We start from the raw sequence: 21,199 nt of genomic DNA, 5'->3' as shown, positions 1-21,199 counted from the left end.
ATTATACCATATTCATTCCTTGTCTTTCTGTATTCTTACCTAGTATCTGTGTTCAATATTCTCATCATTTTCCTCCATGCTCTGTCCTTTTTCTTTTTTGCTTCTACTTCTATATTTCCCATTTTTCACTATAACTTGGCATAAACTGTTGCACCCCCATCTCTATACTTGCTCAAAAATATCTCATATTTTTCTTCCACTACTTTACCTTCAACTAGCTCTTTCCATTTAATTTTTCCATGAAATTTATTAAGCTCTTTAAAGTTTCCCTTAACATAGTTCTGTCTCCCATTCCTAAATTGTTCATTCCTGTGCAACACTGTTTCCTTTTGTAGTACTATTTCTATTGTCATGTGATGACTTCTTCCCTTTAGACTTAGATTGATTGATTGATTGATTGATTGATTTATTGACCACAGGGAAGTACACACCAATAAACACATTAAAAAATAGTCCAAATTACAAATATACAGAGGAAATTTTTGCAACTACGATATTGAAAATATATCATCGAAAATAAAATTGTTGCATAAAAACAAAACACAACTCATAAAAACCTGACATAGCAACCAAATAAAAACAAGACACATTATAAAAATAAAACAGCAGAATGTAAATAATTAGACAAGAAATTCATTGAAAATATTTAAAACCCATAAAAGACATGTGTAAAAACTAAATTGTAATCCTATACGTTTATATAAAAAACAAGAATTTATCCAAACAACCCCTTTTTTTTTTTATGCAAACACATCCAACATTAATATAAAGGCAATACTTCATGTACAATTCTACAAACATTTATATAATCAGATCTATCAACAAATAAATTACTATCTGTCGTTACATTATTTCTTTCTCTAACGTGACTGGAAATAGGACAATTTTCAAGAACGTGTATCTCCGTTTGAATCATACCACACGAACACAATCTTTCCTCCATGGGAAGACGACCCCTTCCTCGCCGATTCCAGTGTCCCTTTTCAACTGCCAACGAGTGTGAAGACAGACGTAACCTTGTCCAGGACACTCGTTCCAATTCATTAACTTTAACGTTTTTTATGTAAATGTCATGCACTATTAGTTCACTATTAACAGATTTATAAAAACTTAGCCTGTTTGATACTGAAATTCTCACACGGATCTTCACCTCAACCATTGCACTGTGCACATCGTCATTGTCGACAGAGATCAAATCCGTCATATACCTGGACACAACATCATTATACCTTAGTGCCGCCTTGACATTGTGTTTCTTTTTGTCCACATTTTTTTAAAGAATTTTCTTTGTTTTGCCTTAACCAGTGCACAGACTGGGGCATGCCCAACTCTACCACGCAAACATCATTGTTCGTCATTTTTCTTACGCCAAGAAGTTGCTTTATACACCATTTATACTGTTTTTCTATAGGCTTCGTGACTCCATTGAGCCAGGATTCACAACTGTACAGTAGCGACAGCATAAATGCAGCATCAAATATTTTTTTCTTAACTATAAATGGCACATCATTATTCTTATTAATGAAAGATATAAATTTCAAAGTATGGCACATCTTCATATTAGCATGTAACTTAATTGCAGTTGATGGAGAGCCATCATCAGTAAAGGGACTTCCTAGATAAATGTTGTGATCACAACAACTAATAACCTTATTCTCACTAGTTATATTTTCCTTATCTTCCTTATCTCCATTCAACACCATAAATTTCATCTTGTTATCATTAATGATCATACCACAAGTGCTGCAAAACTCTTGTAAAATTTTTATCTTACTTTTCATTCCATCTCGAGTTGTTGATAACAGTATAGTGTCATCCATCATGACTAAAACATGCAACCATGCAAGGAAACCATCCACAGGACATCGTTGTTTTAACATTTGTATCATTTCATTAACAAAGGATAAACAGTATACAAGATGTGGGTGAGCCTTGACGCACACCAACAGTGGTTGCGATGACAGCAGTTCCCACCACACTATTTGTACATCTATACATTGCAGCCAAAGCTAAGAGCATAGTAACACCACATCCCATTCTCTTCAACGACATAAACAAATCAAACCTCGGTACACAATCATAAGCTCTACTGAAATCCACAAATGTAATAAATAGCTTCAGTTTTTTCCTTCAAATAATATCCATCAACACTAAGTGTTACCAGATGTTCCACACATCCTCTTCCTCGCTGACTCCCTGTCTGTTCCCGGTGAGGCACAAACCACAATCAATACTTGGTCTACTTTCTGGGGCTTTTGTAAACACTAAGTCCAACTGTGATGGTTTTTCTTCTCCTCTGCATCTTGTAGGCTTGTTCACCCACTGTCTCATTGTATTCACTATCATGTTATGCATAAGTTCTTCGCTCCATGACCTGACATTTTCTTTCACTTCCATCTCCTCCCAGTTAATTCCTTTAGTGTTGAAGTCACCTACTAAGAACACTTTGCTACTTTTCCTTATATTTCCTCTATGCCATTTACTTCTAGTTGCATAGTTTTATATCTATTGGTCTCCCATGCATTAGTTTTAGTGGTATGTACAGCACAATAACTCCTTTTCTCACTTCCTTTGATCTTAATAACAACACTCAAAGTTTCCATCATTCCATCACTATATTCCACTTCCTCAACAACAATATCTTCTTTTACCAATATTATCACTCCTCTTCCTCCTCCCTTTCCTTTTCTGTCTCTCTTCCATATGCTTCCATGGAACTTTATTGAATGCTTTTTTGAGATCCAAGTATACCACATCAACCCATATGTACCTCTCTTGCACTCCATTTATTACTTGTGTAGAAGATTTGTGACACAGGATCTCCCTTTCCTGAATCCAGATTGCTTTTCTGTAATTATCTTTTCCTTCCTATGCCTTCCTTTTGCAAATTTCATCTTTATTTCCTCTTTTAGTTTGGTTTCTGTTAAACATGGCACATCTGGTTTATTGTTCTTTAGGTAGTAGTCTTAGTGTGTGTGTGTGTGTGTGTGTGTGTGTGTGTGTCCTTGGCTAATAGTATCTGCAGATTATTCCTTGGAGATATGGGTGACAAACCCCTTCCTTTGATGCTATGAACATAAGAAAATAAGGAAAGCTGCAAGAGGCCATCATGCCTACATATGTCAGTTTCTGTATGAAATGTACCTACCACTTTCCACCTTTCATCCTTATCCATAAATTTGTCTAATCTTTTAAGGCTCCCTAATGATTTGGCAAAACAACTGAGTTTGTTCTATTCATCTACCACTTTTAATTCCTTCCTATCTCTTTCTTGAACCTAAATTTTTCAAGCTAGAACCCATTATTTTTTGTTCTATCCTGATTACTGATCTGGAAAATTTTGCTCACATCACCCTTCTTATATCACCTATACCATTTAAAAAACCCTATCAGGTCTCCTCTTAACCTTTTCCCCCCTGTAAGGAATATAAATTTAAAAGTTTCAGTCTCATTTCATGAGGAGTACCCCTCATCCCCTATATTCTTTTAGTCATTCTCCTTTATACTGATTCTAATAGACCTATATCATTCCTGTAATACAGGGGCCAGAAATGCACAACAGTTTAGATGAGGTCTGACCATCACCAAATATAACTTTAATATTACTTTGTAACTTCTACTTTTAATGCTCCTAAAAATCAATCTAATACCTGATTTACTTTATTTCTTGCCTGTATGCATTGTTTTCCTAGACAGAGATCAGAGCTATCTGTAACTCCTAAATAATTTTTGTTCTCTGAACTTACAGAGCTTGATAGTATAGAGCTATTTAGCATCTTATATATGATTCTTTGGTAAAATTTGTGATATTTTGCTATGGTTATGTTATTAATGAAGTCCATCCATGTTAATAAAGTCAAGTTGGTTTTGTGGGTTGTCAGTTAAAAGAACTCTCTCTCTCTCTCTCTCTCTCTCTCTCTCTCTCTCTCTCTCTCTCTCTCTCTCTCTCTCTCTCTCTCTCTCTCTCTCTCTCTCTCTCTCTCTCTCTCTCTCTCTCTCTCTCTCTCTCTCTCTCTCTCTCTCTCTCTCTCTCTCTCTCTCTCCATATAACTTATCCAGAATTATAATTTCACTCAGGTGGAGCATTGTAGGGATGGCATGGTCCTTCAAGAGGCACTGTGCAAAACTAAGTGTACCTGCACCAGTATGGAACTAATCACTAGTGCCCTGATAAAAATGTCTGAAAAGTTTTCAGGAACTCATAATTACATTTTATTTAAAAAGATCTTTCTGTTCTGTTCCATTGTGTTACTAAGGTGTTACAGGTATTCTTTTACTATAGTGATGTAGTATTTCTTTGTAACATATTGATTCTTTCATTTATTCCTGATTTTCAGTATCTTTTACTCCACAGGATCACTTCTCCATTGCTGCTACTGGCAATTGCTGCCTCCCTTGGGGCATGCTATATCCTGGCCCTTAAAAATGCTGAGAAGAAGATTGTAGTTGGAGGACATGAGGTATCCATGGCCCATCAGTATGCTGTTGTTGGGGTCCTCTCCCTTCCTGTGTTCTACATAGCAGGAGCTGGAGCTGCCCTTTTCTGGGTCTTAGGTATTTTTTTCTTTTCTTAAGTTGGTGTTTTAAATCATCATTTGTTGATGATATTTAGTGGCATATAGATATGTGTTCACACAATGTTTTTTGTAACAGATGATCCAAAGAAAATTAATTAATACTACTTTGCAAGGTAATTGTTATAAATATAATGTGTGAGAACTGTGCTCTTAAACTAAAAGAGGGATTGGCTATTTACAGTGATTTGTTTTTTTCATGAGGCACCTAACAAAGAGAATCCATTACAGTGCAGAAAGAATTGGATGCATCACTAAAAAAGATCAGTGCAATTCTTGGTTTTTACATATTAAACAAACAGTCTTTGATATGGGGATGGTATTCTACCATAAAAATAATTTTGTGATGTACTAGAAATCACTTGTTTGAATTGATTAATATCCAGGATTAATGCTTTTATTTTTATTAATTTTTAAGGCTGCACACATATATAAAATTATGAAAAATGTATACAGTAGATGCTCATGTATCAGGATTAGTTCAGCAAAGGACCTTACATATATGTGGTGTTTCAGGATATGCAGAAGTTTGTTTCCCCAACACTTTACAATTGAGAAATAACTCAAAATAAAGTTATTTGAGTAAGAAAAAGCAAAAAGCAAAAGTAACTCCAGCATACTGGAACTCTGATAAACACATATAAAATTATGAAAAATATATACAGTAGATGCTTACGTATCAGGATTAGTTCAGCCAAGGGCCTGTTGGATACGTGGAGTTTTAGGATACTCTGAGGTTGGTTTCCCCAACACTTTACAATTGAGAAATAAGCCAAAAATACAGCTATTAGAGTAAGAAAATAATGTTTCAAAGCACAAGCAACTCCAGCCATACTGGAACTCTGATAAACACTACAAACTTGCTGGATAACATCTCCAATACTCACGCCACAGCTGGGTTAGAGCAAAGTGGATTGGCCAAGTGGGAGAGGGAGGGAACGCATAGCAGGAAGGAGGAACAAGTAACACCGCCTGGCAGGATCTAGCAGTGGGATTGAGCATGTGGGTGATTTGAATTGTGGAAACCCAGCCACTCGCTTGGGTAATTTGAATTCCACACTCTGGTAAGACCTGAGAAGCTGGTCCAGATAGTGGTGAGTCCCAGATAGTGGCACTCCAGATATGGGAGCATTTACTGTATACATATTAACATTTATTCAAGTACAAAAACTTGAATGACTTCTGGCATCTTGCCAAAAAAATCTCCAATAACTTTGCTTCTCCTTCTTTCCCTCCTTTATTTCAACCAGATGGCACCACTGCTATCACATCTATCTTTAAAGCTGAACTCTTTGCTCAAACCTTTGCTAAAAACTCTACCTTGGACAATTCAGTGCTTGTTCTTCCCTCTCCTCCACTCTGACTACTTCATACTACCTATTAAAATTCTTCGCAGTAATGTTTTCCATGCCCTCACTGGCCTTAACCCTCGCAAGGCTTATGGACCTGATGGGGTCCCTCCTTTTGTTCTCCGAAACTGTGCCTCCGTGCTTGCACTTTGCCTAGTCAAAACTCTTTCAACTTTGTCTTTCAACATCTACCTTTCTTTCTTGCAGGAAGTTTACCTTCATTCAGCCTGTTCCCAAAAAGGGTGACTATTCTGATACCTCAAACTGCCATCCTATTGCTTTAATTCCCTGCCTATCTAAAGTTTTTAATCTATCCTCAACAGGAAGATTCTTAAACATCTATCAGTTCACAACCTTCTATCTCATCATCAGTATGGATTCCATCAAGGCTGCTCTACTGGTGATCTTCTGGCTTTCCTTACTGAGTCTTGGTCATCCTCTTTTAGGGATTTTGTTGAAACTTTTGCTGTTGCCTTGGACATATCAAAAACTTTTGATACAGTCTGGCACAAAGCTTTGATTTCCAAACTACCCTCCTATGGCATCTATCCTTCTCTCTAACTTTATCTCAAGTTTCCTTTCTGACTGTTCTATTACTGTTGTGGTAGATGGTCACTGTTCTTCTAAATCTATTAACAGTGATCTTCCTCAGGGTTCTGTCCTGTCACCCACTCTCTTCTTATTATTCATCAATGACCTAAACCAAACTTCTTGTTCTATCCACTCCTATGCTGATGATACCACCACTTTTCCACATCTTTTCATAGATGTCCAACCCTTCAGAAAGTAAACAATTCACAAAGGGAAGCCACAGAATGCTTGACTTCTGATCTTTCTAAAATTTCTGATTGGCACAGAGCAAACCTGGTATTGTTCAGTGCCTCAAAAACTCAATTCCTCCATCTATCATATCGACACAACCTTCCAGACAACTATCCCCTCTTACTCGATGACACTCAACTGTCCCCCTATTCTACACTGAACATCTTCAGTCTGTCCTTCACTTATAATCTAAACTGGAAACTTCACATCTTATCTCAAGCTAAAACAGCTTTTGTGAAGTTAGGCATTCTGAGACATCACCAGTTTTTTTCACCCCTCCATCTGCTAACTCTGTACAAGGGTCTTATCTGTCCATGTATGGAGTATGCTTCACATGTCTAGGGAGGTTACATTCATACCACTCTTCTAGATAGGATGGAATCAAAAGCCTTTTGTCTCATCAACTCCTCTCCTCTAACTGACTGTCTTCAACTTCTTTCTCATTGCCGCAGTGTTGCATCTCTAGCTGTCTTCTACCACTATTTTCATGCTAACTGCTCTTCTGATCTTGCTAACTGCATGCCTCCCCTCCTCCCGTGGCCTCGCTGCACAAGACTTTCTTCTTTCACTTACCCCTGCTCTGTCCATCTCTTTAATGCAAAAGTTAACCTGTATTTTCAGTCATTCATCCCTTTCTCTGGTAAACTCTGGAACTCCCTGCCTGCTTCTGTATTTCCACTTCCCTATGACTTGAATTCCTTCAAGAAAGAGGTTTCAAGACACTTATCCTTCAGTTTTTTACCCTCTTCTGGACTGAACTGTGGACCCTCTTCTGGGACACATTTTTTTTTTTTATTTTATTGGATTTTTGTTGCCCTTGGCCAGTGTCCCTCCTACATAAAAAAAAAAAAATCAACCAGCATCAAAACAGATGTGGCAGAATAGTTTAGCAGCACATGTTTCTTACTTTTTCTTTATTCTGCTTTCACATGCCTGAAGGTGGACTTGCCATTTTTTAATGAATATTCTTTATCTTTTTTGTTAATAATTATTTTGTACAGGCAGCATAACCTTACTACAAGACACAACAAATGTTGATAACATGGCCTGATTCATTGATCTCTGGTGTGCAGAAGTGGAAGCCAATTACAATTTTTTTTTTTTTTTTTTTTTTTTTTTTTTTTTTTTACAAAAAGTATTTCCTTCTCTCTCTCTCTCTCTCTCTCTCTCTCTCTCTCTCTCTCTCTCTCTCTCTCTCTCTCTCTCTCTCTCTCTCTCTCTCTCTCTCTCTCTCTCTCTCTCTCTCTCTCTCTCTCTCTCTCTCTCTCTCTCATATTCCCATAAAATGTGGTGATTTAGTACTATATCTTGTCATTCCCTTACCAGCACAGCACTCCAAGATTAAGTGATTTCTTCATTAGATAAATGTCTAAGGTTGCTGTTTTACATGTAGGTGATGCAAATATACCATAAATTACTAATTCCCTGGCCAGAAATCAGGGGTTGACCCATACTTGTGATTGACTTATACTTGAGGAAATACAGTATATATTTTTTATGATACTTTGGTTTATTCACTACTTGAACTAAGTATGGTCTCATTTCATTGAGAGACTGTATACAGGAGTTCAGATTACTGTTCAGGAGTAATGTGTTTTCTTGGGTCCAGATATGGATTAATTCACTTTCCATTATTTCCAGTAGAGAAAATAGTTTTGGAATCTGAACTTTCTGCAATCCAAACAGTCTCCTGAAATTAATTAAATTCAGATTCTGAGGCACCACTGTATATATATATATATATATATATATATATATATATATATATATATATATATATATATATATATATATATATATATATATATATATATATATATATTGTTATGACCACACTTCCCAGCCCCTTCACAAAGCTGCTGCACCTGGACTAGCTTCCCTGAACCACCTTGTATCGGGACTTAGTGCAAGGCTCAGATATGAGTGTACAAGGTCCCTTGTGACTCATGCACCCTTTTCACAACAGTCATAGCACCAGGTCACACTAATTGAGGTTGCCAGTCTGTTTTACTCACCTACAGACAAGGGAAATACTCTAATAACAATTACCATATTTGATGGCTCATAAGACGCACCTTTTCTCCAAAAAAAAAAGTCTCAGGAAATGAGCCTGCATCCTATGAGGCCAAGGTTCAGCATTGAGGCAGTGATTGGTGGTAAGTCTATGGCAACAGAGACTTTAAAATCAAACCCCAGACATCTTCCCACATGTAAACAGTAATGATTGGTACTACACCACAAAACAACTCTTTCTCTCAAGGTAACAGTATATAATAGGTCATACTTACTGGTAATTCACATAGAATGACACCAGTCAGGAAGAATTTGCTTAAGTGACCATGCACCACGCATTGCATGTACCAAAACAAACATGCAGTCAGTTATGCGCCGAACCTGGTGACACGGGCAAGCTTCACTGCGTTCTTTACAGTGTGATGCCGTTACTCCTTGAGGTAAGACACACTTTCATACAATTAAAATTGCACCTATCTTTTAACATTCTTATGAACAAACTTTATTACCCCTGTAGCCTCTCACAGTCTCTGCCTACGCCATATGCCAGGTACATGTTTACATCTCACAACAGGATTGGTATGTAGGCTATTAGCAAATATTAAAGTTTTTAAATGCAAAATATTGGTATCTAATAATGATCTAAATGCATGTGAGATGTGAGAGTCTTCAAATGTCAGGTGAAATCCTTCACCTCACATTCAGAGCTTAAATCTGCTCATTTATCTTTTTTTTTTTTTATTTATTTTTATTTATTTATTTTTTTTTTTATTTCAATGTCTGCCAAAATTGGGGTGTATCTTATGAGCCCATGCATCTTATGAGCCATCAAATATGGTAACTCCCACACCTGTGAAAGAATCGACAACCATGTCTAGGGAAAAACAATTATAACAAGCACTAACACATATCTGGTCAAGATATAGAACCCTGCTGGACAACTGCCCTCAGTAATAAGTCCTCCCACTGTCCAATAGTGTGTTATAGCCTCAAAACAAATAGTATCGTTTACTGCCTCCTGGATGGCAGGCATTATCAGGATCTGAGGAGGGAGTAAAATTACCAATTACTTAAGTCCTTTGTCCAAGCACCCTCCAAGAGCCTGACACAGTAGCATTTAACACTAAACAATCCCACTAACAAGGGACACAACCACAAATGAGTGCCCACAAACACACAGGAGGGTCATTCACCACTCACTGTACAAGAGCTCAGCCTGCACACACGCAGCCGAGGAGTCACTTCCCTGTGTATGGAGTGTGTATACGTAACTCTGGCAGACTACTATGGAGATTCCTATTCTATATAAGTAGGCTGGGGGATACAGCTGGTAATGACTCACTTATCCCCTTAAGGCAACTGACCCAACTAATTCTTATCCTGCCTTAGTCTCCATCAGATATTAGTGCTTGTCTCAATACGTCTGCTCTGTCTAAGTGGTAGGTAGTGACTGACTGTGGGAAAGTGCGCCAGTCTCCCTCTGTTAAGAAGGAGGGAGTACAAGGAAGTGTGGGGGGGTGACGATGCACATACGTACATATACCCGCCCACACAATGCTCCCTGCACTGTCTTATACAAATAAAACATTTTACTTCTGAAAATTCTAATGATCAAATTAGGGGGCCTAGATAAATACTGACTACTTTATTGTCAAGAGCAACTCCTCTACAAAAAACTGGGTGAGAATGGAGAAGTAAGGAAATTTACGTAGGGAATTTGAGTGATTGCACAGATATTATCTTAGGAACTTCAGGCTGGGTACCTACATGTCTTGGACGCATCTAAGTCTCATCCCTGGCTCTCTTCTCATGTCTATCTCATATTCTATATATGAGGTCCCCAGAGCCAGAGTGATGTAAGAGACCTCATGGTTGAAAATTTTTTTATTGCATTGCCTTCTCCAACCTTCCTACCATGACAGGAGAGAGTGCAGATGGCAGAATAGGGTAAAAAATCCAAGTGAAATTATCCATAGAACATTCTTGTTGCACGTGAGTAATAGCTATCAGTTGCTGGGACCAGAGAGAAGTAACTCCTTCACCACAAGCAGCACAGGAAGAGCTAGGCAATGACAGCTTGTGCTGCAAGTCGCGTATCACCTCAGGACACTTCCCAACCACCATGCCCACACACTTCACACACTCCCTTTCACACTATCCCTCCCTCCAGCCTGGTTGTTACAATTAAATGACAGGCTGCTGTCTTAATTTTGCTTTTACACAACATGTAAGCTTTTCATTATTATTGCGGACAACAGTGTACACCCTGAGGAGCCAGGACCTTCCAGAGGAAGAAAAATAAAATAAAAATATCGCTAAAAGATGAAGAAGCATGAGGGAAGCCTATGTGAGTTTTGGAAGCATCATTTGACTACTATTTCTTTATGTTCTATTATCCTTTATACGAGTATATTTTCATAACATTTATTAGTTCTTTTGTTTTAGTTTGTTCCAGTTTCATTTTTTAAGCTTGTATGATTCTCTTCATTTATGTTCATCTTAGGAAGTACTTTTATGTTGCTTACGTTTTTGCTTCATAGAATTGATAAGTCACTAAAAAGAAAACTTTCTTTGGTTGTGATTCCCCTATTAGTACATACAGAATAAAACAACTTGATAGAATAAAGGAAATAAACAATGTGTGACCGCTAAGTACAATTTCAGTGTAGCTATGTGATATCCTTAACAAAATTGTATTGAAGAAAAAATGCAGTCACCAATTTGTTTTTAATAATGTAATTTTAATTATAAGTTCATAATGTAATTCAACTAAATAGTTCTAAAGGGCATAAATTACTGAATATTTTGATACCAATCATTAGTTTCTATCTCAATCCATCGAAGAGATATCACATTATGAAACTCACAAAACATTGACAGCATTTTCCTCCGTTTTTAATTTTTAGCACTTACATCACTCTGGCTCTAGGAGCCTCATATATATATATATATATATATATATATATATATATATATATATATATATATATATATATATATATATATATATATATATATATATTTATTTATTTATTTATTAATTTATTTCATTTATTATTTTACATAAGAGGATTACTGGCCAAGGGAAACAAAACCAGCAAAAAAAAGTCCCACTTAGGCACTAGTACCAAAAGAGACCTCAAGAGAATCATAAAAAATTGAAGGATAAGTGTCATGAAACTCCCTTTTTGAAACAGTTCAAGTCATAGGAAGATGAAATATAGAAGTAGTAAGGGAGTTCCAGAGTTTACCAGAAAAAGGATGAATGATTGAGAATACTGGTTGACTCTTGTGTTAGAGGGTTGGACAGAATAAGTATGAGAGAAAGAAGGAAGTCTTGTGCAGCTAGGCTGCAGGAGGAAGGGAGGCATGCAGTTAGCATGAAAATAGCATTAAAAGATAGCAAGAGATGCAACATTGCAGTGATAAAGAGGCTGAAGACAGTCAGTTAGAAGAGAGGAATTGATAAGACAAAGAGCTTTTGATTCCACCCTGTCTTGTATGAGTGGAACTCCCCACCCCCCATACATGTGAAGCACATGCCATATATGGGTGGATAAGGGCCCTGTACAGAGTTAGCAGCTGGGGGGGGTGTGAAAAATTGGTGGTGATTACTCAGAATGCCTAACCTCATAGAAGCTGTTTTAGCTAGAGATGAGATGTGAAGTTTCCAGTTTAGATTATAAGTAAAGGACAGACCAAGGATGTTCAGTGTAGAAGAGGGAGACAGTTGTATCATTGAAAAAGAGGAGGTAATTGTCTGAAAAGTTTTGTTGTTGATAGATGGAGGAATTGAGTTTTTTGAGGCACTGAACAATACTAAATTTGCTCTGTCCCAATCAGAAATTTTACAGAGATCAGAAGTCAGGCATTCTGTGGCTTCCCGAAGGGTTGGACATCTAGAAAAGATGTGGAAAAGTGCAGGGTGGTATCATCAGCATAGGAGTGGATTGGACAAGAAGTTTGATTTTTGAAGATCACTGATGAGTAATATGAAGAGAGTGGGTGACAGGACAACTCTGAGGAACACCACTCTTAATAGACTTAGGAGAAGAACAGTGACCATCTACCACAGCAATAATAGAACAGTCAGAAAAGATATTTCATGTAAAGTTACAGAGGGAAGGATAGAAGCTGTAGAAGGAGAGTTTGGAAATCAAAGCTTTGTGCCAGACTCTATCAAAAGCTTTTGATGTCTAAGGCAACAGCAAAAAGTTTTACCAACATCTCTAAAAGAGGATGACCATGGCTTAGTAAGGAAAGCCAGAAAATCACCTGTAGACTTGACAGAGCCTATACTGGCAATCAGATAGAAGGTTGTGAAGTGATAGATGTTTAAAAATCTTCCTGTTGAGGATAGATTAAAAAACTTTAGATAGGCAGAAAATTAAAACAATAGGATGGTAGTTTGAGGGATTAGAATGGTCACCCTTTTAAGGAATAAGCTGAATGTAGGCAGAATTCCAGCAAGAAGGAAAGGTCAGTGTTCATAGACAGAGTTGAATGAGTTTGACTAGGCAAGGTGCAAGCATGGAGGCACTGTTTCAGAGAACAGTAGGAGGGACCTCATCAGGTCCATAAGCCTTATGAGGGTTTAGGCCACCAAGGGCATGGAAAACATCACTGCAAAGAATCTTAATGGGTAGCATGAAATAGTCAGAGAGTGGAGTTGAGAGAGAAACAATCTCTGAATCATCCGTGATAGAGTTTTTAACAAAGATGTGAGCGAAGAGTTCAGCTTTAGTAATAGATGAGATGGCAGTGGTGCCATCTGGTTGAAATAAAGAAGAAAAAATGAAGAAGCAAAGTTATTGGAGATGTTTTTGGCTAGGTACCAGAAGTCACGAGGGGAGTTAGATCTTAAAAGATTTTGGCACTCTCTAATGAAGGAGTTTTTGGCTAGTTGGAGAACAGACTTGGCATGATTCCAGGCAGAAATATAAAGTGCTTGAGATTTAGGTGATGGAAGGCTCGAGTACTTTTGCGGGCCACCTCTCTATCATGCATAGCACAAGAACAGGCTGTGTTAAACCAAGGTGTGGAAGATTTAGATTAAGAAAAAGAGTGAGGAATGTACGTCTCCATGCCAGACACTATCACCTTTGTTATGCGCTTGGCACACAGACAGATCCCTTTCACAGAAGCAGTAATTATTCCAAAGAAAATCAGCAAAATACCTCCTCAGGTCCCCCCAATTAGCAGAGGCAAAACACCAGAGGCACCTCCACTTTGGGGATCCTGAGGAGGGATTGGGCTGATAGGTCAAGATGCAGATATGAGATTGTGATCGGAGGACCCCAATGGAGAAGATAGGGTGACAGCATAAGCAGAAGGATGATAGGTTAGGAAAAGGTCAAGAATGTTGGGTGTAGCTCCAAGACAGTCAGGAGTACGAGTATGGTGTTGCACCAGTTGCTCTAGGTCGTGGAGGATAGCAAAGTTAAATGCTAGGATAGTCAGTGAAGGGAGAGTTAAGCCAAAGCTGGTGGTGAACATGAAGTCTCCAAGAATGGAGATCTCTGCAAAAAGGGAAGAGTCAGAATGTGCTTCACTGGAAGTTAAGTAGTCAAAGAATTTCTTATAGTCAGAGAAGTTAGGTGAGAGGTATACAGCACAGATCAATTTAGTTTGAGAGTGATTCTGCTGTTGGAAAAGGGGCTACTGTCAGTTGCCTTAGACACCTGTGTTTCAGTGAGGAAAAGATGAGGTTTAGTAGAGGAGAGGTAGTGTTTTACAGATTGAAAATTAGAAGCAGGTGTCTATTGCCTCCTCCAGCTACATAATTCATAGTTTTGGAATCCTGGTGGTATATTTATTTTCAAGGTCATATAGTTAAGGATTGTTATGAATGAGAAGATGCCATTCAAAATCCAAAATGTTTGAAAACTTAAATTATTTTCCCATAGGAATCGATGTAAAATGAATTAATCTATTTTCAGATACCAGTCTACACTTTCTTAGTGGCTTATGACAGACACTCCCATAGGCTGCTTCACAACATCTCCAGCTCACAAATTAATTATCCAGAAAGGATGTATTGAATTAACTTAGTAACAGAACTCATCACAAGATATCGTTTAGATTGATGTAGTGAGGGAAACCTTAGAGGGACACAGAGAGGAGCAACCCACATACTGTCAAGATGAAAATGATCATAACACTTAGACATCTTACTTCTGGGAAAAGCTACTGGAAAAGTGCAGTTGTGTAGTAGTTATGGTGTTGGGGATCATCAAGAGAGCTATAGGTGGCTCAGGATTACCCCTGAGTGCTGAAAATTGTTTGTTTACTTCAAGGCTTTTCAACGGGATCACATTTATCTATTTCAAAGATTGAATTACTATCTTACACTGTGTGTGTCTCTCCTCCAAATATATAAAAATTAAGTAAATATTCATAGAAACTATAAATTTATAATAAACTGCAGCTTTTGCTATGTCTTTTAATATTTTAAATCAAGTAACTGCTCTAGAACTGAATTATGGTACTGCAACTAAGCAATAATTAGTTTGAAATTTTGTCTGAAAACTGATTTTTTAAAAAAGGGAGGGGTTAGGTAACCAAGGTTCCACTGTATAAGGTAGTGTTATGATCAGATCCCAGCCCTTCTCACAGCTGCTTTAACATGAGTTAGCTTTCACTAGGCTGTCACTCTTGCAGTCTAATATGGGGCAAATTACTACATGAACCCAGGCCATTTTACTGGTCACACACAGTTACAGCCTCAGCTATCACCATCCTGTCTCAGCCTGGAGGGAAAAAAAATACAACACCAACTTCTCACACTTGCTGAGAAAAGATTTGCCAAACCACATGCCAGGGAGAAACAGACAGGATAGATGCCACAGACACGAGGCTATAATACCCTTTGGACAAAATCTCCCACAACAGGTGTCCACCCACTGCCCAACAGGATATTATAGCTCTCTGGTCTGAGTTCAACCTATTTCCAACCTCTCCAAAGATAGGCTCAACCCCCTAAAAATTGGTGAGCCTGGAGAGAAAACAGATAGCATGACACAGACAGCAACACAGACTCATCCTCTGGCCAAGGACGAGAGACAGCAACATACAGCCAGTAGCATTTTAACACGCAAGACACTGGACTATAACAAAAGAGAAGGGACAAATATCTGCTCACAAAATGGTTGCCATGCATGCACGACACAACAACTGAACGAGTAGGGTCGAGGAGAAGTTAGGTACACCTATGGGCTTTCACAACAATATACACTGGGAGATGCATTGCTAATAGTCTTCCAAACACTAACTGTCTTATGTCCCTAACACACTCCCAAACAACAATTATGCCCTCTCTTGCTATCAGACTGCTACTGAATAAAGAAAGCCCTGCAGCATGCCAAGCAACCCCCCAAGCTGGCTTGGTCACATGACAGGGGAGGGGGAAGAATAGGGGGTGGCTGGGCAGAAGATGGGTAATACCCTTGCTCGCTTACTTTGTCTGCACTAATTATGTTTTAATTCATTTACTTGCTCAAGTTCACTGAAGGGGCCAGCTATGATTTAATTGTCCGGTTATAAACTTTAGTTTCTTCTCTTTTTGATGGGAGTGGTTTCAGTATGGTAAAATAAAAAGTTGGGGAAATAAATAAATGATTATACTAGGCTTTCAACAAAACTGGCTACAACTCTGCACGCCACAATTCGTTTGCTCCCCTCTCCCTTGTCTCTCGCCCTCTTTCTACTTCTCTCTTGCCACTAGGCTGTCCTGCATAACAATAGAAATAAACATTTCTTTCTGGAAAACATTTAAAATTTTATCTTCAAAGCACACACAGTAAAATTTTATCACTGATGGGATTTTAATTGTTTACAGGAGCCAGCCTGTTCATCATTGCCATCCATGCTTCATTATACAATGTTGAGAGTCTCCTTGGATCAGATGAGGAGCCTTTTGACCTGCAAATGGAACAGGTAAGAAGAGAAATTGGCTGTGCATCTTATTTAGATGTACTAACAACCTGATTATTGAGTCCATTCCATTCATCTGCTACTGTTTGAGAACAAATTCCTTCCTGTTTTTCTTAGCAGTTAGCAGTTGGGGATGTGAGAAAAACTGACAGTAATAGCTCAGAATGCTTAACTTAATAGAAGCCATTTTAGCAAGAGATAAGATGTGAAGTTTCAAGTTTAGTTTATTAGTAAAGGACAAACTGAGGATGCTCATTGTAAAAGAGGGGGATAGTTGAGTGTCACTGAAGAAGGGGGATAGTTATCTGGAAGGTTGTGTCAAGTTGATAGATGGAGGAATTGTGTTTTTGAGGTACTGAACAACACTCAAGTTTGCTTAACCAAATCAGAATTTTTTGAAAGATCAGAAGTCAGGTGTTCTGTGGTTTCTTTGTGTGAGTCGTTTAATTTTGAAGGCTTGGACATCTAAGAAAAAAGATGGAAAAGTGCATCATCAGCAGCTTGGCCAGTTGTGAGTGTAGGGCACAGTGTAGGTGCAAGGTGCCCTTAAAATAAGACACTACTACAAACAGTCACTTCCACAAAACATAACCCAAAGGTGAAGAGCAATTACAGCACCACCATTTCTGTGCTGGTGAACATATAAACATAATCTCACTGTTCAACAGTATATTAAAGTTTAATGTTACAGAGATGAATGTAAGCATGTCTCAACAAGAAGATGCCATCTCATCAATTAAGATGAGGGGAATGTACATCTATATATTATGAATGTTACCTGCCAACTGAAGTAGGTACAAAGTGGCTTGCAGTGGCTAGCAAGTGGAGACAAAAAAGTTCGGTGTAGGATGATGAGTGAAAGGATGCTGGCACAAAATAAAGTATTGCATGTAGAAGCACTTGTTCCTGTCTTACTTTGTGTCTCAGGATTGTATTCATATGCCATTCTCTAGATGTGCCCCATTACATGTCACCATTCATATCTTTTGTTACTATTTTTCATGGTGCATTCAATGCCATTTTCATCAGTCACACTGCCAATTTATCTGTCTCATTCTTATTCCATGCTGTCTCACCCATATTATTTAATATTTGGAGCAGACATGGCAGACTCACTCTTATTCTTTTAGTAGGTGGAGTGTTTTAGTGGTGACTGTAGAGCATTTGTAGTCATATGACATGGAGAGGATGATGCTAGAGATGCATATTTAGAATGTTTTATTCAAGAATGATTGAGTAAAATAACACTGCACAAAACCCACACTGCAGTAATAAGTAATTGTAGTAAATTTTTTACTTTAACATGAGATATTTCAAAGAAAAGAAAAGAAAGTGGATCTGTGTTTCTTCTTGTATATTTTTTCCTGTCCTTCATACAAATGAAAACTGGCCAGGCTTCCTCAGATATTTATTGCTAGGGTTATATGTAGCCTTTCCTTTATGCATTTGAGATGCAAAAGATAGTCTGAAAGTTTGTACCATTCCACCATAATTTAGAGCATGATACAATAATTAATCTGAAGCTTGGATAAATTGGTACATAAGAACCTGTTACTTGGTGATCCCCTGTGCGAGATCACCTCCACCGTTGTCATGACCAACTTTGAAGCAACTTGAAAATACAGATGGTATGATTTGTCTTTGAGAGGGAATCACAGGACAATGGATCCTTGACAGGACATGCAATTAAGATGAAAGAAATATTACTAATTAGGCCAAGATGATCACTAAGGCCTAAGTGATTTTTAGTCAACTATGACTAACTCCCCAGTTACAGCATTCATGTGCACAAGTACTAATTGTGAAATTAATGCTGGTATTTTTCTTTCTCTTTCACAGGTGTAGATTGTACTGGATGCAGGTATCTCAGGAAAAAGCTTTATGGAAAACAACAGGCAAGATTAAGGCTTGTTTTCTTGCAGCAGAACAGTGTCTTGATATCTTGAAACTGTCATGCTGAAAAGAAACTTGAAGGATTCCATTTCCACTTTGCTCTGAGTTGATTGCAATGTGATGGCCAGTGAGCCACCAGCACCAGTGTGGAAACAAATCCTTCACTTCTTGCAGAAATTGTATTAACAAGGTGGATCACATGGAGGATAGAGGCAGTTGAATATGTAATAGATGAGTAATTTTGGCTACCTTGCAGAAGTTAGTGGGTGACAGTACATTGATGCATTACTGCCATTATTTACCTCCTTATTGCAATGAAATGAACTTCTCTTCTGCCTTCATTAGCTTAGTGACTCCCATTAGTTTCAGACTACTTATCAAACCTTCATAAATATATATTTCTATAAAGCTTGTGTGATTGATGCAGGATTTTCAGTAGCAATAGAATAAACTTACTATCTAGCAATAGCATTGTGAGGGATGCACAGCATTTGATCCTAGTGTGGTAAAAGTGAATGTTTGCAGGGATTAAATTTTGCACTTTTTTTGCAACCAAATAAAGAGAGTAGATTTAAAATTATCATGAAGTTCTTCCAAATTATATTTATTCCATTCTTAATGAAACAAGCTTTTAATTGAATGTTTAACTTTATGTTGATGAGCTGTTTTGATTTTTTTTTTTCACAGAATGCACATTGCTTTAAAGAAACACAGTGCACAAAGCTCAATTCTATTCACATAGTGAGTTCATGTGACAGGACAGTCATATAAAAATATTACTGAAATTAACAGAAATGGAAAATTTTGTTTTACACGTGCCCCAGTTTGTATCTTTCAAGAAAGGCACAGATATTAAAATAAATAAAATATTAGGAAGTGCATAGAAAGTAGATGAATATAATTATCATATAATAATTTCCAATAGGTTTCTAATAGGATGGAGAATTTTGTGAATGTATTTTTGATAATATTTTGATACTAAGCATGTTCATTTGCAAAATGTGAAGATTTTCAGCAGGACCATCAATAGACTTGAATATTAAGGAAGTAAATATCAGGAAATAGCTGTCATTTGTCCTTTTGTAAAATAATTTCAGTATAGAGGAAAAAGTTTTCAGAGTCAATCATCAGGCAAGATAACTCTGTATTAGCTCACAGTTGTGATGGCACTTGCCATCATCCAACTTATCAGCAAGGTGGGTTCTTGCTGTAGTAATAACTTGGAATAGCAGTGCTTCAGCATTCCAGGTAAAGGACATAACTATGATTCTGTTAAGTCTTATATTTTGTATAAGAATAACTTTATTCAAGGTGCATATTGCCATTAAAAAGTGTGCACACCATTAACTACAAATATACTATGAGCTGAAAATGCTGAAGTGATTCTTAAGGCACACCCATCATAAAGTATTAAAGCAAGTGAGAATTTTATTTAATTTTGAACACTGAAAAACAGTGAATGCAATTGTAGAAATGTTGTGCAAAAACTTTTTTGGAGATAATGTTTAATTCTACTTATAATGTCTTCATTATCAGTAAGGTACAGTACACTTAGGGCTCTTCGTTATCGATCTGGGAATTATATTTCTTTGATATGAATATTGATCTTTTGCTTTATTGTTTTGATAAAGGTAAGATTTTGTGAAACTAAAACAAGAATTTATTCAGATGTGTAGTGAAATTTGGAATACAGTGGTACTTCAGCTTATGAGTTTAATTTGTTCCATGACAGAGCTCATAATTCAATTTGCTCATATGCCAAATCATTTTCCCCCATTGAAATTAATTGAAATGCCATTAATCTGTTCCAACACTCCCAAAAACATCTCAATATTTTTGTTACATGTTACAGTAAATTGTTGATATAACAAACCTCTTTTTAACCAAATTTTTAGTATAACGGTCCCTTTAAGGCTATTGAACACTCATTTTATGCTATGAAACTGTTCACAAATTACGGCATATTTCAAAATTGTCAAATGCTTGCTTTATTTTATGAACATCCTAGATCTTAAAATGCATGAGAGTTGGCTGACACACAGTCAACTGAATATATGTTATATATATGTTAGAGAGATGAATTGTGGCTTTGTGACAGCCAGTTACCTTGACAATGACCGATGACTCTCTCTCTCTCTCTCTCTCTCTCTCTCTCTCTCTCTCTCTCTCTCTCTCTCTCTCTCTCTCTCTCTCTCTCTCTCTCTGTGTGTGTGTGTGTGTGTGTGTGTGTGTTTGTGTATGTGTGTATGTATTAATTTATCTGAGAGAGAGAGAGAGAGAGAGAGAGAGAGAGAGAGAGAGAGCATCGAATCATCAGCTATTGTCAAGGTCACTAACTGGTTGTCACACAGCCACAATTCATCTCTCTCTCTCTCTCTCTCTCTCTCTCTCTCTCTCTCTCTCTCTCTCTCTCTCTCTCTCTCTCTTACTCTCTCTCTCTCTCTTACTCTCTCTCTCTCCATATATGTTCATTATATTGAGGGTTTACTGAAAGAAAATGTATATATAAATAACAATAAAAACATATGAAGTAAAGTAGTGAGATGAGAAATGCTGGGCAGATATTGTGGCACTCGCTGTGCCAACTAGTGGCATCATAACTGAAGCTCACTCATA

General features: G+C 37.4%; 1 protein-coding gene across 4 annotated transcripts in view; it reads left to right on the top strand.

Moving 5' to 3' along the window:
- LOC135103729 (prenylated Rab acceptor protein 1-like) overlaps window positions 1-20,287 on the top strand; it is a 45,745-nt gene extending 25,458 nt beyond the window's left edge. For all 4 annotated transcript variants that reach the window (XM_064010386.1, XM_064010387.1, XM_064010390.1 and 1 more), the window contains exons 4-6: window positions 4,355-4,554; window positions 16,596-16,693; window positions 18,530-20,287. In XM_064010386.1, coding sequence (XP_063866456.1) covers window positions 4,355-4,554; window positions 16,596-16,693; window positions 18,530-18,535 — 304 coding nt within the window. In that variant the 3' untranslated portion in view covers window positions 18,536-20,287. The remainder of the gene's footprint in view (window positions 1-4,354; window positions 4,555-16,595; window positions 16,694-18,529) is intronic.
- The last annotated feature ends 912 nt before the right edge of the window (window positions 20,288-21,199 follow it).

This window comes from Scylla paramamosain, chromosome 9 (genome assembly GCF_035594125.1).
Source record: "Scylla paramamosain isolate STU-SP2022 chromosome 9, ASM3559412v1, whole genome shotgun sequence".
Taxonomy (NCBI): Eukaryota; Metazoa; Arthropoda; class Malacostraca; order Decapoda; family Portunidae; genus Scylla; species Scylla paramamosain.
This window is presented reverse-complemented; position numbering and strand designations above follow the sequence as displayed.